Here is a 24,943-nt window from a genome sequence, read left to right on the forward strand (position 1 = left end):
AGGCTCGGCTGGGTGGGTCTCGCGAGAAGGGCGGCGGCGGCGGCGGCGGCGGCTGCACGGCGGCTGCTGCGCGTTGGCCGGGACGCGGGGCGGCGAGCGCATGGAGGGCTCGGGCGGCGAGCGGGCGCCGCTGCTGGGCGCGCGGCGGGAGGCGTTCGAGGGCCGGCGCGCGGCGTGCGCGGCCGTGCTGCTGACGGAGCTGCTGGAGCGCGCCGCCTTCTACGGCGTCACGGCCAACCTGGTGCTGTTCCTGAACGGCGAGCCGTTCGGCTGGGAGGGCGCGCAGGCCAGCCAGGCGCTGCTGCTCTTCATGGGCCTCGCCTACCTGGTGTCGCCGTTCGGCGGCTGGCTGGCCGACGCGCAGCTCGGCCGCGCGCGCGCCATCCTGCTCAGCCTGGCGCTCTACCTGCTGGGCATGCTGGCCTTCCCTCTGCTGGCGGCGCCCGCCACGCGCCCCGCCTTCTGCGGGGCCCCGCGCCCCACGCGCGTCCGCAACTGCTCGGCGCCGCCCTGCCCGGACGCGCCCGCCCGCTACTGCGCGCCCGCCGCGCTGACCGCGCTGGCGCTCGTCGGCCTGGGCGTGGGCGCCGTCAAGGCCAACGTCACGCCCTTCGGCGCCGACCAGGTGAGCGCCGCGCGGGCGCGCCAGGTGCGCCCAGATGTGCGCCGGGGCTGGGCCGCGGGCAGCCTGGGCCCGAGGGACTGGCCGCGATGCGCCCTGGGGAGGGGTGAGCACTCCTAGGGGATGGCCAGGGGGCCCGCACATGGAGCGGCCTTCCCTTCTGGGAAGGGGCCTCTTGGGAGTGATGGCCAGGTGGCTGTAGGTGGAAGTCACTTCCTTTCTGGGAGTGGAGTCTTGAAGGCTATCAAAAGTAGCAGCTGTCAGAAGAGCTTCAGGGGACAAGCCAACAACAGGTGCAAAGGGCCTGGGGCCAGCAAGAGAGGGGATGCCCTTGTTGCCCTAGCTGTTAAAGTGACAGTCATGCTGCAACACTTAAATGAGATGTATTAAGTCAGCACATATTGTGTACACTCAGAATTAGGTAAGGTTGTATGCCACATACATTAAAAAAAACAAAACCCAAAACAGAAGTGAGGAGAGAGGTGGTAAGAAGGGGCCAGGTCCTGGGAAGTTTTTAAAAGACTTTGAGGGGTGCTTTGCTGGCTCAGTTGGAGGAGTGTGACTCTTGATCTTGGGGTTGTGAGTTCAAGCCCCATGTTGGGAGCAGAGATTATTTAAATAAATAAAACTAAAAGAAATAGAACACAGTAGGAAGCCATTGTGGGGTTTGAGTGAGGAAATAACATGATCGGATGTGTGTTTCTGAAAGGGGGGGTCTCTAGAGCAGGTGTGCCTGGCAGCTGTGACCTGACAGCCAAAGCTGGTCTATTTCCTTTTTTGGGAGGGCCCACAAGCTAAGAATAAGAACGGTTCTTAAGTTTTTAAGTGGTGGGGGGGGGAAGAAAAGAGTGTTTTGCGACAAGTGAAAATTCTGTGAAACTTAACGTCTCAGTCTCCGTACAAAAAGCTTTATTGGAACAGCCCTACCTGTTGGCTGGTCACACAGTAGCTGTGGTGTGGCTGCTTTCACGATGCAGTGGCAAGATTGTGGAGTCGTAACAGAGACTGGAGGTCTCGTAAAACCTAAGATATTTACGCTCTGCCCCTTCCCAGAAAAAGTTTGTGACGTCTGGAGTGCAGACTAGTGAGGGAAGTGGTGCCCACACGTGGACCAGGTAGAGACAGATGACGCTGGCCAGATTAGAGACGGGGATGTGGACTTAGGTGGGCAGAGTGGATTCAGGATAAGTCGAGGTGGAGTGGGCAGGCATTGCTGGCGGGTCATCTGTGAGCAACAGGAAAGACGACGCGTAGGTTTTTGTGCTGAATAACCATGTGATTTTTACCGAGGGCTTGCTCTGCCCCAGGCCCCTATGCCAGGGAGTGTATGAGTCCACGTGACGCCGCCCCTGTTGTCGTGCTCATTTCACAGATGAGAAAACTGAGGCTGGGGAGGTTAAAAATCGTTGGCCCAAAGTCACACAGCCCCCACATGACTGAGCCAGGATGGGAGAGCCTGTCCTTTGAACCTGAGCTGTAAGCGTACCTGTGTCAGGCCACCCATTACAGGAAGGTGGCACCTTCTAGTGATGTTGGGAATGATGGATGCCTGACGTCCTGAATGCTTCCTTCTCTGCCCCGTGAAACGTGCTTTGCGTATGTGAAGTCATTGAATCTCCTTTCCAGTAAGGAGGCGGATGTACAAAGGATAGTTTCTTTTCGTCATAGCAAGTGGTCAAGCCAGGGTCGTGGGCATTCTGCGGCAGAAACGCGGCAGAAACACAAAGCGTGCAGAGTTGGGTCTCGAGGCCTGGGCTTGTGGCTTGGGGGCCTTCAGTGAAGGCACAGTATGGGCCGCACAGCCACGTGATCACCTGCCGTGGCCCTCACTGTTCTTGTTACGCTGCCTGATCTGAGCCTCTTGACGATCTATGTGCTGGAGTTACCTGTCTTCCTAGAAACAGGCTGAGAACGTTTGGCCTGCGCAGAACCATAGCAAGGGAGTGGGAGCTGGGTTTGGGCCCAGGCTGTCTGACTTAAAAGTCAGTTCTTTCCAGTGGATAATAGACTAGCAGTTAACATTCATAAGGAGTGAACGGTCTTGTAAAGGTTATTTAGAATGCATGACGAAGAAGGAACCCTCCATGCTTAATCACATGGACATTAAAAAAAAAAAAAAGTGCTCCCTTCGACCAGATGACTGGCCTAATGTCTTCAAATGTGACCCTATGCTGAAAAGAATAGGACTGACCACTCTAGATTTAAGGACGTTACACTTGAGAACCAAATGCAATGTGTGTGTCATGATGGGATCCTGGGTGTTTTTTAAGCCATTTTGGGGGGCAGTTGGGGTAATTGGATTATAGACCACATATTAGATAAAATCGCATTGACATGGTTTCTTTTTAATTTTTTTAATGTTTATTTTTGAGAGAGAGACAGAGTGCGAGTGGGGGAGGGAGGGGAGACACAGAATCCGATCAGGGCTCTGAGCTGTCAGCGTGGAGCCCGAGGTGGGGGTCGAACTCGCAAACCATGAGATCACGACCTGAGCCGAAGTCGGACATTTAACCGACTGAGCCACGCAGGTGCCCCGACGTTAAGTTTCTTAGTGCGATAATGGTCTGTGGTCATGTAGAAGAATGGCTTTATTTCTGGATTCATGTGGGGTGAACTGCCATCCTGCTGCAACTTATTTTTAAATCATTCAGCCTGGGGAGTATGTCATTTACAGGTGCAGAAAAAGAGAACTAAGGATCTAACTGAAGGGTACACAAAGCGTATGTTTTACTGTTCCTTCAACTTTTCTGTAAGATTAAAACATTTCAGTAAAATGGTGAGGTGTCCTTGAGCCAATGCACAGATAAGGTGGATGTGGTCCCTCCGTGCAATGGAATATCACCCAGCTGTGGAAATGATGCGCTGATGGGTGCTATGACGTGATGGATGTTGACAACACTGTGTCAAGTGAAAGATCCAGACGTGAGACGCGACGTGTCCTTTTTGTTCCATTTCTACGCAGATGCCCACAAAGGACAGACCAAGAAGACTGCCAGAACAGCGGTAGCTGGGGGCCAGTGGAGACAGGGTGGGAGGTGCCTGAAAAGGAACAGTGTCTTGGTGGCGTGATGGAATGTGGAATTGGATGGTGGCCGTGGTTGCTCAAGTGCGGGTAGGCCACCAACCACCGAGATGGACGTTTCCAAATGGGGAATTGTTTCGTATGCGGACTCTATCAGGAGAAAAGCACATTCAGAAGGAAAGCGTTGGTGCTGTTCTGCCACAGGCTCGCTCCGTGCCGGGTGCTGGGTGCTGACTGCCGGGTGGAGGGAGGTCTGGGCGTGAAGCCGGTTGGTCGGGCTGCTCTCCAGGGTGGGTCGCTCGTCACCTCCCGGCTCTTGTGTCCAGGACGTCTGCTTGTGTTCTTAGGGTAATGTAAGCCTCTCTATCACTGTCCCCTTCCCCTCCCACCCCCCAGCAGGGTCTCGAGGGAGCATTCTGAGCGAGAGATGAGTGGGGTCCGGCAGGGTAGCTTTGAGGGGCCTCTGCGGCCCTGAGACAGCAGATGGGCCACTGAGGACTCCCAAGGCGATCCGTTTCGATGGAAGTCCTGCCGGCCCCTTATTTCTTTCTCCCCAGTGTTTAACCTTTTTCAGAGGTCGCAACCGTCCTTTCAAATAGTGAACTGAAAGAAGAAAAACTTTCTTTACAGATAAAGAGAGGAAATGATGCTTTTTTTTTTTCCTGGAGGGGGGAAAAAGTTGCAGTCTTGTGCATTTTAAGGAATTTTTCCAAATCTGCCAGCTGTTTGACTTAGTACATGATTCTGTTCTTTTCTCTGGACTTTTCTGAATTGACTGCCGTAGCTCCTTTGGACCGGTCACATGAGAAACTTGTTTACCCGCAGTGGGGAAGGGCATGAGCCCCGGAGCAGATGACGATGGGATGTGACTAGTGAGAAGTGGCTGGCTGTGGGCTTGCCAGCTCAGGGCACAGAAGCATGTGATTTGCAGCTTACAGGAGCCAGCTTCCCATTTGTGGAAAAAAAAAAAAAAACCACTGGTATGTGCTTATTTAGGGCCTTAGTAACAGGCTTAGATTTCTAAAGTAACATTGGCTGGGGCGCCTGGGTGGCTCGGTTGGTTGGGCGTCCGACTTCAGCTCAGGTCCTAATCTCATGGTTTGTGAGCTCGAGCCCCGCGTCAGGCTCCGTGCTGACAGCTCAGAGCCTGGAGCCTGCTTTGGATTCTGTGTCTCCCTCTCTCTCTGCCCCTCCCCTGCTCAAGCTCTGTCTCAGTCTCTCCAAAAATAAATAAATGTAAAAAAAAATTTTTTTAAAGTAACATTGGTGAAGTACACTTGGAAGTTCGAACAGGTTCACTGCCAGGTTCACACAGGACGATGTGTGCGGTGCTGCCGTAGGTGACGAAAAGGGCCCGACGTGCTTGAACTGATACGAACGCTGTCTGCATTAATTGCGTGGTTCTCTCCCCCCCCAGGCTGGCCGCCCCCCACCCCTACCACCCCTCATGCTATTTCTATCCTTCGTTGTGTTTTCTCTGTAACCATTTCTCTGCTAACAATTGGTGTTTCCTCCGGTCTGTGTCTGGGATAGGGTGGACACTCGTGTCCGGTTTACTGATACAGAAGAACTGTCTTGGAATACGAGAAATTCCCAGGACAAATCCTTCAGCCTGCGTTCACACCGGCCTTTGGTCTAGGACCTCTGTCCGCTTCTGACGGGGGTGGGGGACAAGTTGAAGCTCCTGACAACGTGCGGGTTATTTAAAACTCAGATTTTCAGTTTGGGGTGGTGGTTCCCATGTAATTACTTGAAGCAAGTTTCTTGCCAGGACAGTAGGCATCCTTAATCATTTCGGATTAGAATATGTTTTTTCTTTGCAGTCACAGATTTGGCTATTTCCTATCTGTACTTTAATCTTAAAGCATAGAGGTGAAAATATCACATCAGGTTATATGACTGCTACCAAGGTGCTTTTTTGTATCTGGTGCTTGGTGGTCTGGGCCCCCGTTGAGAACCTTCTGTGTTCTTGGGTAGTGTGGCCTCTGCCCTGTGGAACAAACCAGGTCTGTTACTGGAACAGAAATTAGTCTTTTCATAACTTAAGGAGTTATGAAGCCTTAAAGGAGCCTTTCATAACTTTTCATAACTTAAGGAGGAGACAACAGAGGTTCCTAGGGCAGTCCTTGTATGCAATCCAGCATGAACCACAGCTAGGAAGCTTATTTAAAAATTGTGTGAGATGGGGCGCCTGGGTGGCTCAATCGGTTAAGCGTCCGACTCTGGCTCAGGTCATAATCTCACGGCTTGTGAGTTCAGGCCCTGTGTTGGGCTCTGTGCTGACAGGTGGGAGCCTGGAGCCTGCTTCGGATTCTGTGTCTCCCTCTCTCTCTCTGACCCACTCCTGCTTGCACTCTGTCTTTCTTGGTCTCTCAAAAATAAATTAACGTTAAATATTTAGGAAAGGTAATAAAAACTGTGTGAGATCACTGGCTGGTGTAGACAAGGTGTCCGTGTGGATGTGGAAATCAAGGTAAGGTGGGAAGGTGTGAGGGGCCTGTCCCCATGTGGAACATCACCAGCACTGTGGGGCCCATTATGTGGTCTTCTCAGAGTGTGACCTGGGGCTCATGTCCGAGTTCAGGAGATGAGGGGTTCGTGAGCCCCCCAGGAGTCTCTCCCTTATCAGAATCTCCCGATTCCCTGGATTGCCTTCCTAATCTGAAAACAGCATGTAGTTTTAGGTTCAGTCTGGGATTTCCTTTTTGCCCCAGATTTACCAAGGTGTGGAGTTGTACAACGGTGGTTCTAAAACTTACCTGTGAATACAGGTCGCCTGGAAAGATGTTTAAAATGCTGATTCCTGGGCCCCAACCCCTGAGATGGTGACTGGGTGGGTCTGGAATGCGAGTCTTGTGAATGGGCACTTGTAGGGAGCATTCCAGTGTTTCCAGAGCAGGTGGTCCCAGCCAGTACTTTGAGAAACTCTCTTGGATTTCTTGGATTTCAGCATGATTAAGAGAAGCACCCCCAGAAAGTGCAGTAATTAAAGTTACAGGGTGCTCCTTTGTCAGGCGCCCCGAATGTATCTGTAGGCACCGTTTGGTGGGGCTGCGTTTCTTATAAGCTGCCACAGTGACGGTGACCGTAGTCACTTACACAGGTTTCTCTTCCTTGAGGATGATCACGTTTTAAAGTCTGTTTCCTCCCCATTGTTTTAGGTTAAAGACCGAGGTCCAGAAGCCACAAGAAGATTTTTTAATTGGTTTTATTGGAGCATTAATCTGGGAGCAATCATTTCGCTGGGAGGCATTGCCTACATTCAGCAGAACGTGGGCTTCGTGACCGGCTACCTCATCCCGGCGGTCTGCATCGGGGTGGCTTTCCTGGTCTTCCTCTGTGGCCAGAGCGTCTTCATCACCAAGCCTCCCGATGGCAGTGCCTTCACGCATGTGTTCAGGATACTGGCGTATTCGTGCCGTCCCCAGAAGCGGATCGGAGAACACGGTCACAGTGGGTGAGTGCCGGCTGAGACACGACGCTCCCAGCGCTGTGGATACAATACTGGTTTGTGTCTGACGCACATTACCGTGTGCAGGGCTCTGGGCTGGCGGCTTCGGTGTCTCACGCGCATGCGAGGACATTGTAAGGCGCTCCCGTCTCCATTTTTTTTTTAACGTTTATTCTCTTGTTTTTATTTTTGTAACGTTTATTCATTTTTGAGAGTCAGAGACAGAGTACAAGCAGGGGAGGGGCAGAGAGAGAGGGAGACAGAATCCGAAGCAGGCTCCAGGCTCCGAGCTGTCAGCGCAGAGCCCGACGCGGGCCTCGAACTCACGGACTGCGAGATCATGACCTGAGCCTAAGTCGGACGCTTCACGGACTGAGCCCCCCAGGCGCCCCTGCCGTCTCCATCTTACAGGCAGACCGGCAGCCTGATTCCGGGACTCCTGCTTTTAGTGTTTAACTTCCACCCTGAGTTTCCTGCCACCAACTGGTTCGGATGGACCTCTTACTTCTGTAAAAGTGACAGAGATAGACATTGGCAGAGAGTAGAGAAAAGACGTTATACGTACTCCCTGTGTTTCCCTTTTGGCTTTAAAAAGCTTTGAAATTCATTTGAATGAAACATCCAGCAATCGCTAACTTGTATTGTACTTCCGAAACAGTAAGCTGTTGTGTCTGTCTTCTGAATCGGCTGCTGAGTGGGTCAGTGTGGGTCCCGTCATCCACTGGTCCCTGCGGCCCCTCTGGGACAGGACGACACAAGAGCAGAATTTTGAGAGGCAGTAGGGGAACTGCATCGTCCCCTCTGCATGGGACTTCCCAATTTTAGTGCTGAAAAGTCCCACGTCCTGCAGTTTTTTAGCGCTGGAAGTCCCACGTCCTGGGGAAGTCCCGGGCAAGCTGGGACAGATGGTAGGTCACCCTCGATGCATATTAGTACAGAAAAGTCTGGAATTTAGCCGAAGAAGAGAGCTCAGCAGTTTCGGGGTTTATTATTGAAGCGCGATCTACCCGTAGTACAGTGCACCCCTCATACTGTGTGGTTCTGGAGTTAGGACGGCCTCATTCGACATAGGATCTAGAATATTTGTCACCCCTAAAAGTCTCCGGGACCCTTGGTAGTGGACCCCCTCAAGGAGAATTCTGATAGGCACTCCTGATGGGTGGGTGGGCGGTCCCTGAGCCAGAGGCCGACCCCTCAGCCACACAGGGCTTTGTGCAGCACACTCCTTGCTGGGTGGCACTGAACTCTGGAAGGTTCCGTGCGCCAACCCCCACACCCACCTTCTCGTGGCTGGTGCCCTGAGCCATACGAACGTGTGGTATTTCGTCACATGTGGTGGGTTTGAAGCTGTTCCAAAATAGCTCTCGTGGCCCTGCCCCTCCGCCCGGGGCTGCCGTGGCCCCTCAGCTCTCCCCGCCCGTCCTGGGATTCTGACGGGTCCGTGTGGCACCCAGACCCCTAATTCCTGACCGCAGATGGTGGCAGTGCCGTCTTCCTGGTGCTGTGCCTCGGCCTTGCCTTCATCAGGCTCAAGCAGGGGCTCTCATCCCACACGTTCGGTCCTTGGGTTGAGTACTCGTGAGCAGACCCATCCTCTTGAAGGCTTGGGGTGTCGGTGCATGTGGTACCTCGTAGACATTCCTGCAGGAGGACGTCACGGCCTCATGGACGTTGTGGGGTGTCCTGCACAAATGGCCTGATGAAAAAGGTCTGGACTCTTACTTCAGAATCTGATTTCCCTGTGGGTTCGGTTTTGGGCGACTGGCACAGTTAAGATTGAAAGGACTGTCTGGCAGAGAAGCTGGTGGACCCGACAGTTCTCAAGTTATGTCTCCTTAGGCACGGGTCCGGGCTCTGTGACCTTGGGCAGGCTAATGACCTTGCCACGCCCGCATTCCCTCTTCGTACAGGGGACAGGGGCTCGTCTTGCAGGGTCATCGTGGAGCCTGAGAAGCTGGCGTGTGCATGGCTGTTAGTGTGGCCCGGCCCGTGCTGAGAGCCTGGTTACCGTGAACTGCGTGGCCGGGAGGGGGATGAGCAGCCTCACCTGGGGTTTTGTCGAGGTGCTGATCTGCTCTGGTGGCTCCAGGTTCTTTTTGGTCTGGGCTGGTCTGTGTTTTGGAGATGACTCCATGTCGATTTCACGTGAGAAAATCGATGTGTATGCACTCGTCAGGCTGAGTGGGGTTAGTTCTAATCCTTTTCTGAGACGCACACCTTGAGTTGAGAATCTGAGAGTCACTAGACCCTCTTCCTGGGAGAACGCACCTGTGCGCACACAGCAGCCTCTGCAGACAGTTCTGGGGGAGCACCGGCCTCGTGACGCTGGGGCCCTTTCTGGGTTCTGTCTGTGTTCCAGGGCATTCGTGTCTGTGGCTTCCTGTTGGACCCTTGTGTGTTGGACCCTTGTGTGTTGCACGATAACACGCTAACAACACGCGTGAGTTAGGGAAAGCATTAGGTGCATTTGACTTAGCGGTATTCAGAACAGTTGAGTAATGCAAGTTGTGTGACCAGTAACATGGGAACGATTCGATGTATAAAAATGGGTTTGTCCTTTGACATTGACAGGATTTTAGAGAAACACATGGGTAGATGATGTGGTAAACCACCAACCGTGTCTGAAATAGGTACCTAGGACTGGACATCTTCTGGCCAAAAAATAAAATTGGAGAAGCTTAGTGAATATTTTCAAAAGAGAGTCTGAATACTATCTTTGGAATTTAGCATTTCTCCCTGAGCGTGGTTTTCCTGATTCTTTTCCCTACTAGATAAGCTGCATGCGGCTCGGGTGCCATCTCTGTGTCCCTGGCTCCCAGCTAGAATGGACCCAGACATGCGGGCACTCAGTAAATGTTTGTTGAACAGAACTTACCTTTCCTGTCCAAAACATAGCTAAAATATTAAGTTAGTTTTCAGTTTTTTGCCACCCCCCCCCCCCCCCGAACGTTCAGGTTAAGAAATGTCAATGTTATAAAAAAACAATCATGAGACAAAAATGACTTAAAATAATGGTAACTTAAGTTGGATAGTTTAAGCTACAAAGCAGAAAACTAGAAAGCCGTTTATATCCGAGTTGCAGAATTGGAAGATAATTAATTATGTCCTAGTGGTTCTGGCTTTAGAAAGTAGTTGGTCGACAAAACAAATTTTTCTGTTTCACCCCTAACGACCTAGGAGCATCCATATCCGCTGGAGAGTTTGAGAGCTGCCCGCTGGGACCTGCCCATCTTCTGACTAGTGACAGTGGCCTAGAGTAAGCGGGCGAGCTCTGTTGCTAGTGCCCAAGCCAGGACCCAAAGGCCTGAGCGTGAGGGTGATGCCTGTGGCCAGAGAGTGGATGGGTGGCGTCCTGGCCCCCGGCTTTGTCACTGCAGCAGGGGGTCCTTACCCTTCCGGCCTGGCTGCCTCCTCTGCAGTGGGGCCAGCAGGAGCGTCTTGGTGGTCGTGGCTCGTGGTCAAGGTTATCAGGCAGGCGCTCAGTGCCCCCTGCTGCCAGGTGACCTCGTTGTGTTACCGTCACGCCCCCAGCCCCCCCCCCCCCCCCCCCCAGAACAGATCCCTTCCTCACGGCCACGTCGGTGGCTGCGTTTAAGTAAACGGCTTCGTTAACAACCTCAGTATTATGGTCGCAAGGTCTTGGCGTTTGAAAAGCAGCGTGATTCAGAATCCACACCATCCTGCGCAGCTTTTTTTCCTAAACGCTGGTGCAGCGACGTAGCTGGGGTGGCAGCCGGAGCAGAGGGAGCCGTGGGCCCTCCTTGGTGTGGGTGAGCGGAGCTGGAGGCCAGACGAGACCCGGTGCCCGCCGCGGCCGCCCCCGTGCGGTGCGGCCGCTGGTGTAGGAACCGCGTCCGGCATGAGTCAGTAAGCGAGGGGCTGAAGGAAGGCACATCAGTGCAGCCAGCTGCCTCCCTGCCTCCAGACTGAAATTGTTGCCAGACAGCCCATTTCCGGGGGTGGAAGAAAACTAACTCCTTCATTTTGTCTCCCAAAGTGAAGGCGTTGGAGCCCTTCAGCACCCTTCTAAACACAGTCTGTTTGATTCATGTAAGAGGTCTCGCGGAGGGCCGTTTACGGAAGACACGGTGGACGACGTGAAGGCCCTTGTGAAGATCGTCCCCGTCTTCTTGGCTTTGATACCCTACTGGACCGTGTACTTCCAAGTGAGTGCCGCCAGGGGCTCCCCCCTCCCCCGGCCCGTCCCTGAAGCTCCCGGGTGCCTCGGTGGCCCTCCTGCGAGTCTCCGGGGTCTTGGCATCCCACTGTCAGTGCCGGAGTCCCTTCCGCCTAGTTCAGGGTCGTGAAAACCCTTCGACACGAGGAGCCAGGAGCGGCCGCGCTCCTGGTTTTCCAGGCCCCCCTTTGAGTCTCATTTCTCTGTTCCTTCTTTCTCGAAGTTCTCTGCAGACGACGCGTGTGGGGACCAAGTAGCAGGGCTGTTTGCGAACTGAGCGTTGGGCGTCTGCTCCCAGAGCGGGGTGGGGGCGGGCGCGTGCTCGAGCCTTCGCGCACCAACCGTACCGCTTTCTCACCCAGATGCAGACAACGTACGTTCTGCAGAGTCTTCACCTGAAGATTCCGGCAATTTCCAGCCTCACGGCCACTCCTCACACGGTAAGAACAACGGGGCGATGTGGAAATTGTCCCCCTGGAGCTTGTGTGACACACGGGGTCCTCCCGCAGGCCCTTGCGGGAACCAGGAGCATTCTTGCTGGAAGTGGCTTCTGCTCATTTTAGAGATGGGTCTTGGTTGGCTGAGTCGCTTACTGATTGTTGACTAACGTCACTAAACCAGCATCCTCACCGCACTTGCCCCCCTTAAAGCACAGAAGGGCAGACGCAGAGGCATTTAGAAAGAGGTCTTTTTCAGTTCTAGTGTCTTGAACCTGCACTTTTTCCTTAGGCGGTTCCACTTGGTAGGAGTGGATTGTTCTGGAAAGACACTTGTCCCCGTTGGACATTAGTTAATGTGGTTGCGTGTTCCTCCCAAGAACTAACCTTGTCTGTGTGTTTCCAGTTCCCGGCGGCCTGGCTGACCATGTTCGACGCGGTTCTCATCCTGCTGTTAATTCCCTTGAAGGATAAACTGGTTGATCCCATTCTGCGAAGAAATGGCCTACTCCCATCATCCCTAAAAAGGATTGCCGTTGGAATGTTCTTTGTGATGTGCTCTGCTTTCGCTGCAGGTGAGACGGCGTCTGTGTCTCGTTCGGAGAGCCCGAAACCGGCCTCGGCAGCCGTGGGTGACTCCAAGCACGGTGACCGGCCCCCGGTCCCGCCGCGTGCGCACCAGAAAACAGAACATTGTGAACGTGGGTGGTGTTTGTTTTCTAGTTTCCGTTATGTGACGTGTAAGATGTTCTTGCCGCGGCTCCGCCATTTTCCTTCTAGAGCCAAAACCGCGTACTCTGGAAGGTGACTTTTGGCTTGGATCAAAGGAGGCTTGTTGTCTTCCTGCTGATTGAGATTTTGGACAACTGTCGATTGCCGAATGGATGAATGTTGATGTAATTCTCAAAGATGGGGATTCTCAACCCTTAGTTCCTAACGTTAGGTCCACTAGTCGGCTTCAGTCTGCCCCGGACCCTTTGCGTTTTTATGTAAAATTGTGCATTTCGTGACAAGAAAGGTTTTATCAAACACAGGTTCGCGACCAGCCTGCACCCCCTAGAAAGAAACGGTTGAGAGCTGATGCCTCAAGTATCCCAGCCCTGAGGGGGGAGTTTTCCGTTGGGGCTTCCCTCGTGTTTTTGTGATTCTTCTCTTCTGAACCGTAGATTGGAATATCTTCTGCTGATGAAACTGAGGTATCACTGACTTCCTCAACTTGCTCTGGAGTTCTTCCTTCATCAATATTTGAAAATTATGGAATCGTAAGATAGCGTAGTTACATAACGAGAACAGAAAAGCTGATGTTCCTGAACCAACTATATATCACCCGGTGTTATGAGGAATTTAACGTGAAGCCCTGCCGAGACGGAATTTAATATTCTCCGGCAGTGTTTTCTAGCAGCCTCCCTGCACTGTCCCCAGAGTGAACATATTGATATAGTACTTAATAGATTTAAAGAAATGAGTCTCTAGGCTTAAGAGATCTATATTGCAGCGACCGGGACATTTTAGAAGACAATTACGTTTTCTCTTGATCAAATAGATAATTAAAGTGAGGTTGTGTCTGAATGAAGTTTTTACTGTGTGCTTTCTTTATAATTCTGTTTCCCTTCCAGTCCTGGGGCACATAGGGAAATAAGCAAAAGCAAATAAAAACTAAATTACAGTGGGGCTCTAATTGCAGGTCTCATTGAGCAGGATCAGAGATCATCGGGGCCGTCTGGAGTAACAGAGTCGCCTGGAGTTGGTGTCTGTGTGTCCCGCCTCCCCTGAGCACCTGCTGTGGGCTCAGCTTTGGCCTGGGCAGCTCCCCTCTGTCCCTGCATCGGGGAGCCCTCTCTGTACCATGGCCACGCTGGTCACGTGCTGGGGAAGGCAGCTTGTTCTGTCCCTCTGGGCAGGGCAGTGTCCTCGGTTTTCAGGCATTTCCTAGCAGATTCTAAATTCGGGCTCCTTTAATACCATCTTATGCCTTGGTTTGATTTCCGGCTGGACAGCTTCTGGGGGGCACCCTGAGAACCAGGGAGGGCATTCCGGTGGTCTCTGTACCTGTCCGTGTGGGAGGCAGCAGGCAGACGGTGACGGCTGAGAGTGCCCGGTCGGCCTGGCGGTTCTGCCCGTCACCAGCACCAGTGGGGCCGACAGGCCGTGCCCTGAGTGGCTGCTCGCGCCCTGCGGGGTGCTCGTGTGGCCAAACGGCCCTGAGACTCCGCGTAGGAATTGATTTCTCAGAAATAGAACACACCCGCTATGCTTGTTCTTAATAGGCTTGAAAAGGCTTTCTGTGCTTGGTGGACGGATATTGGGGAGGGGCCTTGATGTCACTGGTTCAGAGGTTTTAAATGTCTTGTGCTTGAGTTTATTAACTGCATCGTAAACAGGGGCCCGAGCTTCACACAGCGTCACTGCCAGCTCTGGCGAGTATTACTTAATTGGAACATTAATACGTTTTGAGTAGAGACCTGAAACTATCATAGCAAACCAAAATTTCAATCGAAAGGAAACTGTTTTGCCTTTGAACTTACTACCATCTCCCGTAACCAATCAATAGCTTCCATTTAGTACCATGCCTGCTGGTAATAGCGTTTTCTTTAGCGTCCCTGAGATGAGAAGAATCAGGCAGGCCCGAGGGGTTTTCTCAAGTGTGCATAAGAAAAAAGGAAGTGTGTTCGTTGGTTAGATTTCCTTTTTTCTTAAAAATTGTGTGTGTGTTCTTAAATTACTGAAGCGATACGTGCTCACGGGAGGAGAGGAAATCTTGGAAGCCTAGAGAAGAAAATAAAAATCAGCTGTAATTTCCCTAGAGAGCCTCTCTCCTGGGATGGTGTGAACTGGCCTGATCTCCTTTGTGTGTCTGTGCACATGCACCTCCTTTGTGTTTTTGCAAACATGAAATCCTGTTGTGCAAGCTGATTTGACCCGGATGAGAAAACAGAAGCATCAGAAAAACCACAGAGTATAATAAAAGCTATGCATGTTATACGTAAGGAGAAAACCCCCAAAATACAGATGAGCCGTTGCACACGCACGTGCGCGCGCGCACACACACACACACACACACAGACACACATTTAAGGACACATCATTCCACCGCCTAAGGAAATCTGCAATTACCACTTAGCAGGTGCCTGGGCAAAATTATCTGTGTGCTGTGTGGTAGGCGTGTTTCGTTTCCTTTGTCACGTGCTTTACAAAGCCCTGAAGTATCATGAAGATCCTCCCGTGTCTGACGCTCACGTACAGTTCTCCAGTGTTGGGTGTCAGGGCTCTTGTTTTCACTGCCATGGTCACCGCTACGGTGGAATTTCTTTCCTTTCCAAATACTTAGAAGCGGAAACATGGCACCCTTTGAAGGCTTTTGATAACCTGACAGAATTCTCTTCTGGGAAGGTGGTGAGTGGCTCTGCCATTGTCCCGGGCTGGTGGTGCCCTCCATCCGCCTGCCGGCCCCTCTGTCCCTCGTGACTGTGTCGTGGGACTCTGTCCCGCGGGTGTGGGCAGGGGTCCGTGCGCAGACTTCAGGGCCCGAGAGCATCCTGAAATTGGGGCAGAACCAGCTGAGAGCCTTTTTTGGGTTATAGCTTTCATTAGTTAAGAACCCCTGGTCCACAGCGGGTCTTTAGAAATTAGTGTCACATAGTCAATCCATGGTCATTACAGACACACAGAGGAAGCAGGGGCGACCTCAGTGCATCCAGAACGTCACCATCCAGTGACCACCACATCATGTCTTCCTAGAACTTTTTCTGTTACAGGTAAATTGGTTTTTGTTTTTTTTTTTAAATGTTTACTTTTGAGAGAGACAGAGACAGAGAGCAAGCAGGGCCTCGAGGAGCAGAGAGAGAGGGAGACCCAGAATCCGAAGCAGGCTCCAGGCTCCCAGCTGTGAGCGCGGAGCCCGATGCGGGGCCCGAACTCACGAACCGCGAGATCACGACCTGAGAAAAGTCGGACACTCGACCGACTGAGCCCCCCAGGCACCCCGGAATCTTGCAGTTTTAAACATGTCTTCACTTTGGGTCCTGTTAGGCTTGTTCCTCGCTGCACGAGGTATTTCCGCTTGCTCACACGGAGGTTTTTTAAATCCTGAGTTTCAGTGAATTCTTCTCAAATGGTCTCTTGTTGCCTTCAGATCACATGGTTTCTTCTCCTGCCTTCGCGGTGACCCTCCCTTCCTGTGTCTGTTGGGCGGTGTTGGCTGGGCTTCCTGCCAGGCTGGTAGGGGGCGTCTGCTGGGCGGCTCAGCAGGAAGCTTAGAACTTGAGTTTGAGATACACACTCACGACGATGCCAATTTGTGATACTGAGTATCGTTGGCAGAAATGAATGTTGACTTTTCCTACCATGTTTTGGTGTCCAAGAGGGTTACGGGTGTGCCCCCTGCCCCCACGCCCTGGGATGTTCACGTTTTTTATTTCTGTTAACTTCCTGATGTTCATTCCTGCATTTCTGAAACACCTGTGTGTTGAGAGGGTGGGAGGGTGCTGGCCTTGACTGCTTGGAGTCTGCTGTCCTGTTGACGCCCCGCTCGCCCCCACCGCGGTTGACCTTGCCTGGCCTCCCGGAAGCCGGCACCCCTAGGCCCTGTGCACAGGAGAATATTTCCACAGGGGACGGTGATCGTCTCCTCCCTGGGAGTCCAGGTGTTTGCCTGGAGAATCCTGTGAGCCCCTCACTCCGAGGAGACGTGGGGTGACTTTTTCACCTCTTCTCAGTTTTGTGCAGATTGTGTTTTCTCTGCAATCCCTTAAGCTTTTTTTTTTCTCTAATGTCCCAAGTAAGCCGTTCATTTTACTGAGTTCTAGGCTGGAGATAAGTATAGTCTTCTAAATAAGCCTGCTGGGCCTCCTTCCTCATTTACAGTTTCGTGTATTCTGTGCTCTTTCTTCTTCAAATTAGGTTGGCCAGAACTGTATGTGTTTTATACTGTCCTGTAGACACATCTCTTGAATTGATCAATTTCGCGTTTTCCGTGTTTTCCAATAATAGAAAACAATTAAGGGACGCATTTCTATTACCTCGGGTTTGTTCTGTGTCTCTCTCTTGTGCGTTAGATCCTTCACTTACTTTCACTCACTCTTTCCTGTTTAACAGTGAAAACCGCGGAATGGAATGAATTTGCCTGTCGCTGCTGCTTTGTCAGGTTTCCTGTGCTTGGATTTGTTGTAATGTCTATTGTTTTCTAAGGGTGTGGAAATGGGATTGTATTTCCTGTATGACCCAAGAGTAATTTCAGAGAATTGTTCCCATGGTATTGATGTTTAACCGCAGGTTAAGGATGCCTACTTTTATTGTGGATTTGGGAGAGATCATGGCTTTATGACTCCCGCACTGGGGACTTTGGGCCCTCCTCTCTGGCCTGGTAGCACTTCTAAGACGTCTGTAGGGTGCTGAATACGATGGTTCCTCTGCTGTGCCATCAGCTGTGTTCATCAGATGCTTTAGAGCAGAGGCCCTAAACTCAGTGCCTTCAAGGGGCCTGGGGCCACACGGGTGAGCGCACGGTCCAGGAATGCGGTAGTCTGTGCATCCTGCCCCTGAAACTCTGTGTGGGCCTCCCGCACTGCCGCCCGAGCACTGACCTTTGTGTCCCCTCCGTTCAGTGAGTCCTGAGCTGTGTGTCATGTTGATGGTGCCCAGGCCTTGCCTGTGGGTCTCCAGATTGCAGCCCTTGCCCCACACGAAGCCTTACTTCTTGTCTACTTGTTGTGTCAAGGGCTGGGAGGGGTGTGTGTCTGGTCGTCCCTGTGTTTCGAGCTGATGATGCTGTTCTCGCTCTTCTCCAGGGTCGACTGCGTCACCAAGGGAGGATGGTCCTTTGGTAGCGAGGCAGAGCACGCGGGGCCCCTGAGACCTGGGCCCGGGGTGGGGATGGGGGGGGCAGACTTAGCGCTGCTCGTGGTTAAAGAGCTTGGAGGGGATTCTGTCCGGTTCTGTGAATCACAGATGCCATTGTGTCTGTGAAGCCGCGAGCACGGGGCTGCCCGTTGGCTCAAGGAACACGCCGTAAATGGCGCCCATTTGTTACTCCAGGTGTGTGTTTCTCAAATCTTTCTTCTGCCGTGTCGTTGGGCGTCCCCTCTCCCCTCACTCCTGCCTGTTGGCTCTGTTGTGGCTGGTCCTTCCCCTCACCCTGGGCAGTGGCCCTCATCCGGCCCCTGCCGCGGGTGCTCATCTGGACCTGTGCAGAGTCACGTCCTTCACTGAAGAGTTGGCCACGCTGGCTGTTCCAGCACGTTCCTTCCCGTTACGTCTGTGCTTCCTCGTTATTTCCCACTGTTAACACTGATGACGGCCTGTGCCCAGGCCTCTGTCGTTGGTGGAGCCCCCCAGCCTCCACTGGCGGCGTCCTCTTGTCTGCTGTGGGGTTGGCCCCACGGCCCCCACAGGAGCACCCTCCTGGGCCTGTCACCTGGGTCCCCCTGGCCACTGCCCCTTGTCCCAGCCTCCTCTCCCGCAGTCTGTGTCTCGTCCACGTTGTGTTGCTGAGACCACAGAGGTCTTGTCCCACAGCGCGTCACATCTCTCCTCTGATGTCCCTGGTGGTGTCCCTGCCCCCCGACACTCACGCACACACGTCCCCGTAACTGTGTGGCCTTCCCTGTGAAGAAGAGAGTTTTTTTCCCGCTTCAGTTTTCACCCCCAGGACTGGTTGGAAGGGTCCTTCCCTACAGACCCAGCTGCATGCTGGTGGCTGGTGCCGTGACCTGGCAGTCCCACAGGAAGTGGGTCACACTCTGTCCCGTGCTTGGAAGATGCTCCAGCCGGACTAACACTGCTGCCCGCAGCCCTGCTGTAGGACGACTGTCACTTGTGGATAAGGCACCGCACGCCTCAGACGCCCTGTCCCCAGCAGGCGGGAGCACTAGCCAGACGGCTCTGCAGCTGCACGTCCCGTGAGAGGACGTGGTGTGGGGGCTGGGGTCCCCTGGACACGCGGCCAGGGAAGGGACGCAGGTGTCTCTGATGGCAGTGAGCCGGAGGCGTCCCCTTCCCTTGCTCCTTCCATGCGTTCTCTCTCTGGACGTTTCACTGGACACATAGCTTGGGGACAGCTTCCAGAATGTGCCTTCCACCCCCTCACTGGTAGCCTGGACCCTCCCCACTCTCTGGTTTTAAATACGTACGCGTTGGCGTGCTTTTCAAAGCCTAGGGTCCATGATTTTATTCACAGAGTTCTTTAGAAACAAAAGTGGTGGCCTCTTCCACCTAAGAACTTGGTGCTACGGCTGGTCTTTGTAAGCCTCACTCCGTGTGTGTGTGTGTGTGTGTGTGTGTGTGTGTGTGTGTGCGCGCGCGCGCGCGCGCACGTGTACGTGCATGCGTGTTACAGGGAGTGGCTGTCTGTACTCCTGCTGGTTTTCCAGTGTCTCTTTGTTGCACTGGACGAAAGACCAGTAGCTGAGCGGGGTCACAGGGCCGCTGAAGGCGGTCTGTTCGCTGGGGTCACAAGGAACCTGGCGTCACTGTCAGTAGCAGGTTGCAGGAGTAACGATGATAAGTCAGCACGGCAGCCCAGGTCGGGTACCAGGACGGGGAAACGTCTCCAGCCTCACTGCCTTCTGACAAGCGGACGCATTCTTACTCTGTCACAGCGCTGTTTAGCGTGGCCTGGCTCCTCCTGTTAGAAACAGGAGGGGTACAGGTGAGCCATCCGGACGTTTGAGGATTAAACCCCACGTGTTGAGTCTTCCGTGTGAGGCACTGTGAAAAGCCCACATGAGTCGTGTGTGGTTCGATCAGTGTTTGAGTAACTAGGAAGCTGGGAGCCGGGAGGTTCTCTAGATTGGGGACCTCCGGGGAAAGCTGTGTCCCTGGGCCTTGTTCCTTCATGTGATTTTCAAAATAATCAATAATCGTAACAGACCTGTAGCTTTTTAGTTTAATTGCAAATGTTAACGAATAGAGGTTCTATTAACCTACGTATTTCCTACTTAATTCCAGGAATTTTGGAAAGCAAAAGGCTGGACCTTGTTAAAGAGAAAACCATTAACCAGACCATCGGAAGAGTCGTGTATTACGCTGCCGACCTGCCCATATGGTGGCAGGTCCCACAGTACGTGCTGATTGGCGTCAGTGAGATCTTTGCAAGTATAGCAGGTGAGGCTTCTCTGAGGTCGGGGTTGGGGTCTGGTTTGAAGGCAGGAGGGCGTGTCCCTGTGTTGGGGGGGTGACGCGGGGACAGCAGATTGCCTCTGTATCTTCTGGCAACAGCTCCGGTTCAGAATGTGAGTTGGTAAGTACGGTAATCCTGTAGAAGTGAGGTTCTCCTTCCTTCCTGGGTATAAAAGCAGGCTTCCCAAAGACATTCCCATGCATTTGTCCCCTGCTGTGGGGAAGGACAAGTCCCGGGTCGGGCACTTCCTGAGCACAGCTCTGCGGTTACCCTGCGGCCCCAAGGCCTCCGGCCGTGGGCCACTGCCAGAGCTCTGGGTGTCTGGGTGTGCTGGGTCGGCTTCGTGAAGGAGGCAAACCTGATTGCTAAACGTGTCTGCACGAGCCTCTCTTGTCCTGGGAGTGAGGTTCTGTGGGGTGTGGACGAGTGTGTTGTGTGCGGGCCTGTGTCCGGCTTCTGGGAGGGGGGGGGAGGGCGAGAAAATTATCGACAGAGCTGGGTATGTTGTGGGGGGATGTGGGCGGTGGTTCCCCCTCCTCACCTCTCAGCGACTTCTGCAGAATTGGCTCGCGATCTGTGAAAGATATAAATCGAACTGTTGTCTACGCTGCACATCTCCACATCTAGTTATTATAAAAACCGAAACTTATAGATGTCTCTGTTGAAATTATTTTAAGATACGTTGCCGTTAAGATAGAAGTCTTAACACAGAATCCCATTTTAGTGTACATACATTGTTTTCAGACCCCTCTCGGTTGAAAATATAGAAGTTTGATTCTTTAACGTCTTTCTTTCCATACGGATCCATCCCGGAATCCAAGCACTGAGAAGTCAGAGGTTACCTTCAGTTTGAAAGCAAGGACTTGACATTTTGCCCCGTGACTGGAAGGACTGTCATGGTGAAGAGAAGGGGCCCCTGACCTCCTGACCTTGTGTTAACTACGGTCTTCAGAGTAGGGCAGGGAGCTGAGTCCCCACGTGGGGCCCGTGCTCACCCTGCCGTTTGAGGCAGGGCACCGTCAGCCCGCGCCTGTCACAGAAGCAACCCCCTTGTTTTTACAGGTCTAGAGTTCGCCTACTCGGCGGCCCCCAAGTCCATGCAGAGCGCCATCATGGGCTTCTTCTTCTTCTTCTCTGGCGTCGGCTCGTTCGTGGGCTCTGGACTGTTGGAGCTGGTGTCCATCAAAGCCATCGGCTGGATGAGCAACCACACAGACTTCGGTGAGGGCCCCGCCGGCGGTTTGAAAACGGCCACTGGCAGAACCCGGTGCTTACGCGACGGCAGGCCAGGCGTCTGAGCGCCAAGGTCACGTTAGGGGAGGTGGGCTGCCCGGGGGCGGCCGTGTGCAGTTCCTGGATTGGCGTGAGCCGCCCCTCCGCCCCCCCCCAACACCTGATCTCCTTCATCCTGACCAGTTTCCCGAGGCCCCTGTGAGCCTCTATCTGCCCCAGGGGCCAGTCTCGGGCTGCTGCCTTCCGGAGACGTCTTGGACCCCCTTGTGGACCACAATCTTCGTGAGGCAGATAAACGCTCTAGCACATAATTCCCTTTATTGAATCTTGGTTTGTATTTTCCTTTCTTTTCCTGACAGTAGCTTCACATTTTCTGATATTAAAAAAACAGGTAGGTAAATAGTTGTTTTTCTTTCCTTGTGACCTGTTGTCATGATGGGATTTTACAGCTCACACCAGTAGGTGGCATCTTGGGTGCTAAACAGAGTCACGCAGAAAAGACCAGAGTTTTGCTGTTTCCAGATTTATGGTGGCTTTTAAATGGACGCAGGAGATGAAGGAGGTTTCTTTCTTTTTATGTTACCGTTTTGCCTCTGAAAACAACTTTATTACTTCATTACATTCTTATGTAATCTTGCAGCATTAACTCAGGTCAGCACTCTTGGCCACCTTCAGGTCTGAAATCCCCTTAAAACTCTGAGGAAAGCGTGGGGACTTTTCCAGAAATTACAGAATTCCAAAAGCCCTGCGCTGAGTTCAATTCCCATCCTAAGGGGTGAGTGTAAGCCTGTGGAGTCCCAATGTGATGGCCAGAAACCTAGGCCGTCAGTGTGGGCCCTGGGGTGTGGGCTGCAGCGCATTCCAGCTGCTGGAGCGTCTCCATGGCAGGCACAGACCTGGTCGTCCTGAAGAGAGCGGGCAGGTCCAGGGCTTGGTTTCTGCACGTGGGGCCCCTGGAGGGACAGGAGGTGCGCACAGCATCCGAGAAATCTCCTGGGTCCTGGTGACCGTGAGCTGTTCTTGTGCACGCAGGACAGCCCTCCTTCAAAGAGAGCCCTGCTGCAGAGACCAGGTCTCTGTGATTCCTCAATGTGGATTCTATGTCTTTCTCTTAGTTTTCAGCATATCCTGAAGGATTGATTGGTTTGGGTCAATCTCATTGCTTCCCAGAGGTTTGATCCCTTCTGGGCTAATTTAGTATTTAGTCACTAAATACTTTAGTGACTTCAGTAAAGTCACTGAGTATCTCAGACTTTACCACGGTTCACCCCTCATTTCTGACAGGGTCGCTTCCAGCCCTGCCCTGCGAGGCTCGTCTGCAGTCCTCGCACATGGCACACGCACAGGCTTGGACCCGGGTCTTGTGTGTTGGTGGTGTTTTCAGAGCGTGTAGCCTGGGACGGCCCCACGCCGCTCCCCGCTCCTTACTGCCACGCCAGTGAGGAGAGTTTTGGTGAGCTGTGCTTGTGGCCCCCGCAGCCTGGGTGGCGAGGCGAGGCGAGGCGAGGCCGCAGATGTAGGAAGTGTGCAGTGGTCCAGGCAGCTCCCTCTCTGCTCCCTCCCACCTGGGGATTTGGGCAGAGAATGGGACACGGTCGCCCCCCTCCAAAATCAAACCTGGTTTTAACAGCCCAGGTGTAATCCTGGGCTCCGTCCGTGCTGTTCCTGACTCTCTGCTGTTCCACGCCTTCCCTTCAGCTTCTGTGTTCAGGCTGCTGCTGAAGCAGGTGGCATTAGCGCTGGCTTCGTGTGTCGTGATCGGCCCGCGAAGTGGCTTCCCCTGCAGTCACAGGACTGCGGTGTGAGGGAGAGCCCCCCCCCTTCCCCCTCCTCCCTCCCCTACCTGTTCTGCGGACGTGCTTGGTTTTCATCCTCATCGGGCCCAGAGTGATTCGTACGGCGAGGTGCACCCTGCTAGGCGTGGAGCGCTGTGATGTCCCGCTCCGTGGACCCCCTTTGTTCTGTGCTCTGCTGTGGCCGCTCCCTTCCACGCTCTCGTGTGTGGATCCTCCCGTGGCTGGTTCTTTATTATTTGAGGAGGAGCCGGGGGAGGAGTCTGTCCAGTTCACTGACCTGTTCTCTCCTGCTGGGTGCTAGCGAGGTTTCCAGTTGGAGGCTGTCGTGAGTCAAATGCTGGTTCTCGCACGTGCGTCTGGGGCACGTGTAAGGTCAGTTCTCCGTGGCCCAAGCGTCTATCCTCCAAAGTACAACCTCCCAGAGTTTGTCTGTATGAGCATCGTCCTGCAGTCGGTAAAGAGGCCCCAGAAAGTACGGGGCGATTGCTTCTACGGGGTGACGCCATCTCTGAATGCCCTCTGTCGCCCCCACAGGCTGACCTGCCGGGGAACGCAGCGTGTAGTCCCTGGGCGTGCCCACTCTAAGCTTCGGAAGTTGTAAATGGCTCTTCACTTTGGGGAGATAAGCATTTGAAAATCGGCCTGCAGAGTGACGTCACCGGTGTCCTGACAAGGACCTCGTCTCTTAGCGTTGAATGCTGACACCACGGTGGTGGCCACAGACCCTGGGCTCCGCCAAGGGCGTGCGGCTCTCTCCCAGTGCCCGAATGGAGCCTGGCCCACCGTGAGGGCTCAAGCGCTGTTCTTGTCTGTCTGCTGAGAGGTGGCCTGCCGAAGCTCAGGTGTCCCCACATCCCTTCCCAGACCAGCCCGTGTGCGAGATCATGGTCTCCCGCAGCCTGTGTGCACGAGAGTTCTCTAGAAGTGTGTGAGCACACGTACAAACGTACATTCGATGTATTGTTAGCTGCGTTTATCAATACAGGCTTCCGGAAACGTTGGTTCAGATGAGTATATGTTCAGACAGAGGGATGTACCAGGATAAGCCAGCTTCACAAAGCCCTTCAGAGGAACAAAGCCCCCGTTTCGTAAGAAGTCAGAGCTGCTGTGAGACCAAGTACAGTGTTTGCTCGTCTGTTGACAGATGTGTCAGGGAGCGTTTTCAGTAGGTGACAGATGGCGGAAGGAGTGGGACACCTTTGGAACGTGGTGATAGGGTCAGTCCATGTAGGGAGCCCAGGGCAACGTGTTGTGCGTGGATGTTTGTGTGGAAACATCGCTGTATGTTGTCCACGCGTCCTTCCAGCTTCTCCGTGGTGAGCGGTTGGGTCAGCGGTGCTTGAAACACTCGCTTCTCCCGTGGAGAGACCACCAGTCCGTGGGGTGGATGGTCCTGGACCCACCTGGAGACTGAGGACAGGACGGTGGCAGACGGGCGGGCTGGGCACTGTGTCAGGGCCATTACCTGCTCGTTTCCTCCAAATGATGACGCTGCCCGCGAGGTCTCGTGGGCCCCCTTCTGCAGATGAGGAAACAGCCCAGATTGTCAGGCCATTTGGATTTGACCTTTGTTGGTTGAGCTCCACGGTCTGCGGCTGGAACCTCTTCCGCCTCCTTGGGATTTATTGGGAACTAAAGGGAATATTGCATGGGAAATGCCGCGCTTAGTGCTTGGGGCCGAGTTGAGCATTTGGTATGTTAGGTACGGGGTCAAGTTCGCTCCTGTATCTCCTTGAGGATGCTGAGACCTGCACATTTGCGGGAAAACATGTGAAGACACGCTTCTGTCTTCCTATGGTACGTAGAGTGTATGTCACTGTGCACTCTGGCTTGTGAAGGGCACACGCGCTCTGGAGTGAGTTCGGTGTCCCTGAGCTACTGCACCATGCGGTAAATCCTGAGCCCTAACTGGCCGCGGCGTCCAGGCTGCGTTCTGGTGTTGCGTGCGGTGTTGAGAAACGTCCAGATTCGAGCGCCGAGCTGCAGGGAACACCACCCGCAGGACTCCGCATGGAGATGGTCTCTCTTTAGTCGCCTTCCTGCTGTTCCGCAGGACGGCGGCTCCGCACTAGGCCAGCCGTTGGCGGGG

The 24,943-nt window shown here is 53.4% G+C and overlaps 1 protein-coding gene across 2 annotated transcripts in view; it reads left to right on the plus strand.

The window, feature by feature from the left end:
• Positions 1-16: 16 nt before the first annotated feature.
• Positions 17-24,943, plus strand: part of SLC15A4 (solute carrier family 15 member 4) — an 85,411-nt gene continuing 60,484 nt past the window's right edge. The window contains exons 1-7 of one of the 2 annotated variants that reach the window (XM_045459609.1): positions 17-625; positions 6,806-7,101; positions 11,093-11,261; positions 11,635-11,712; positions 12,116-12,284; positions 19,654-19,809; positions 20,888-21,046. In XM_045459609.1, coding sequence (XP_045315565.1) covers positions 101-625; positions 6,806-7,101; positions 11,093-11,261; positions 11,635-11,712; positions 12,116-12,284; positions 19,654-19,809; positions 20,888-21,046 — 1,552 coding nt within the window. In that variant the 5' untranslated portion in view covers positions 17-100. The remainder of the gene's footprint in view (positions 626-6,805; positions 7,102-11,092; positions 11,262-11,634; positions 11,713-12,115; positions 12,285-19,653; positions 19,810-20,887; positions 21,047-24,943) is intronic. The other variant, XM_045459610.1, reaches the window with a different exon arrangement.

This window comes from Leopardus geoffroyi, chromosome D3 (genome assembly GCF_018350155.1).
Source record: "Leopardus geoffroyi isolate Oge1 chromosome D3, O.geoffroyi_Oge1_pat1.0, whole genome shotgun sequence".
Classification (NCBI taxonomy): domain Eukaryota; kingdom Metazoa; phylum Chordata; class Mammalia; order Carnivora; family Felidae; genus Leopardus; species Leopardus geoffroyi.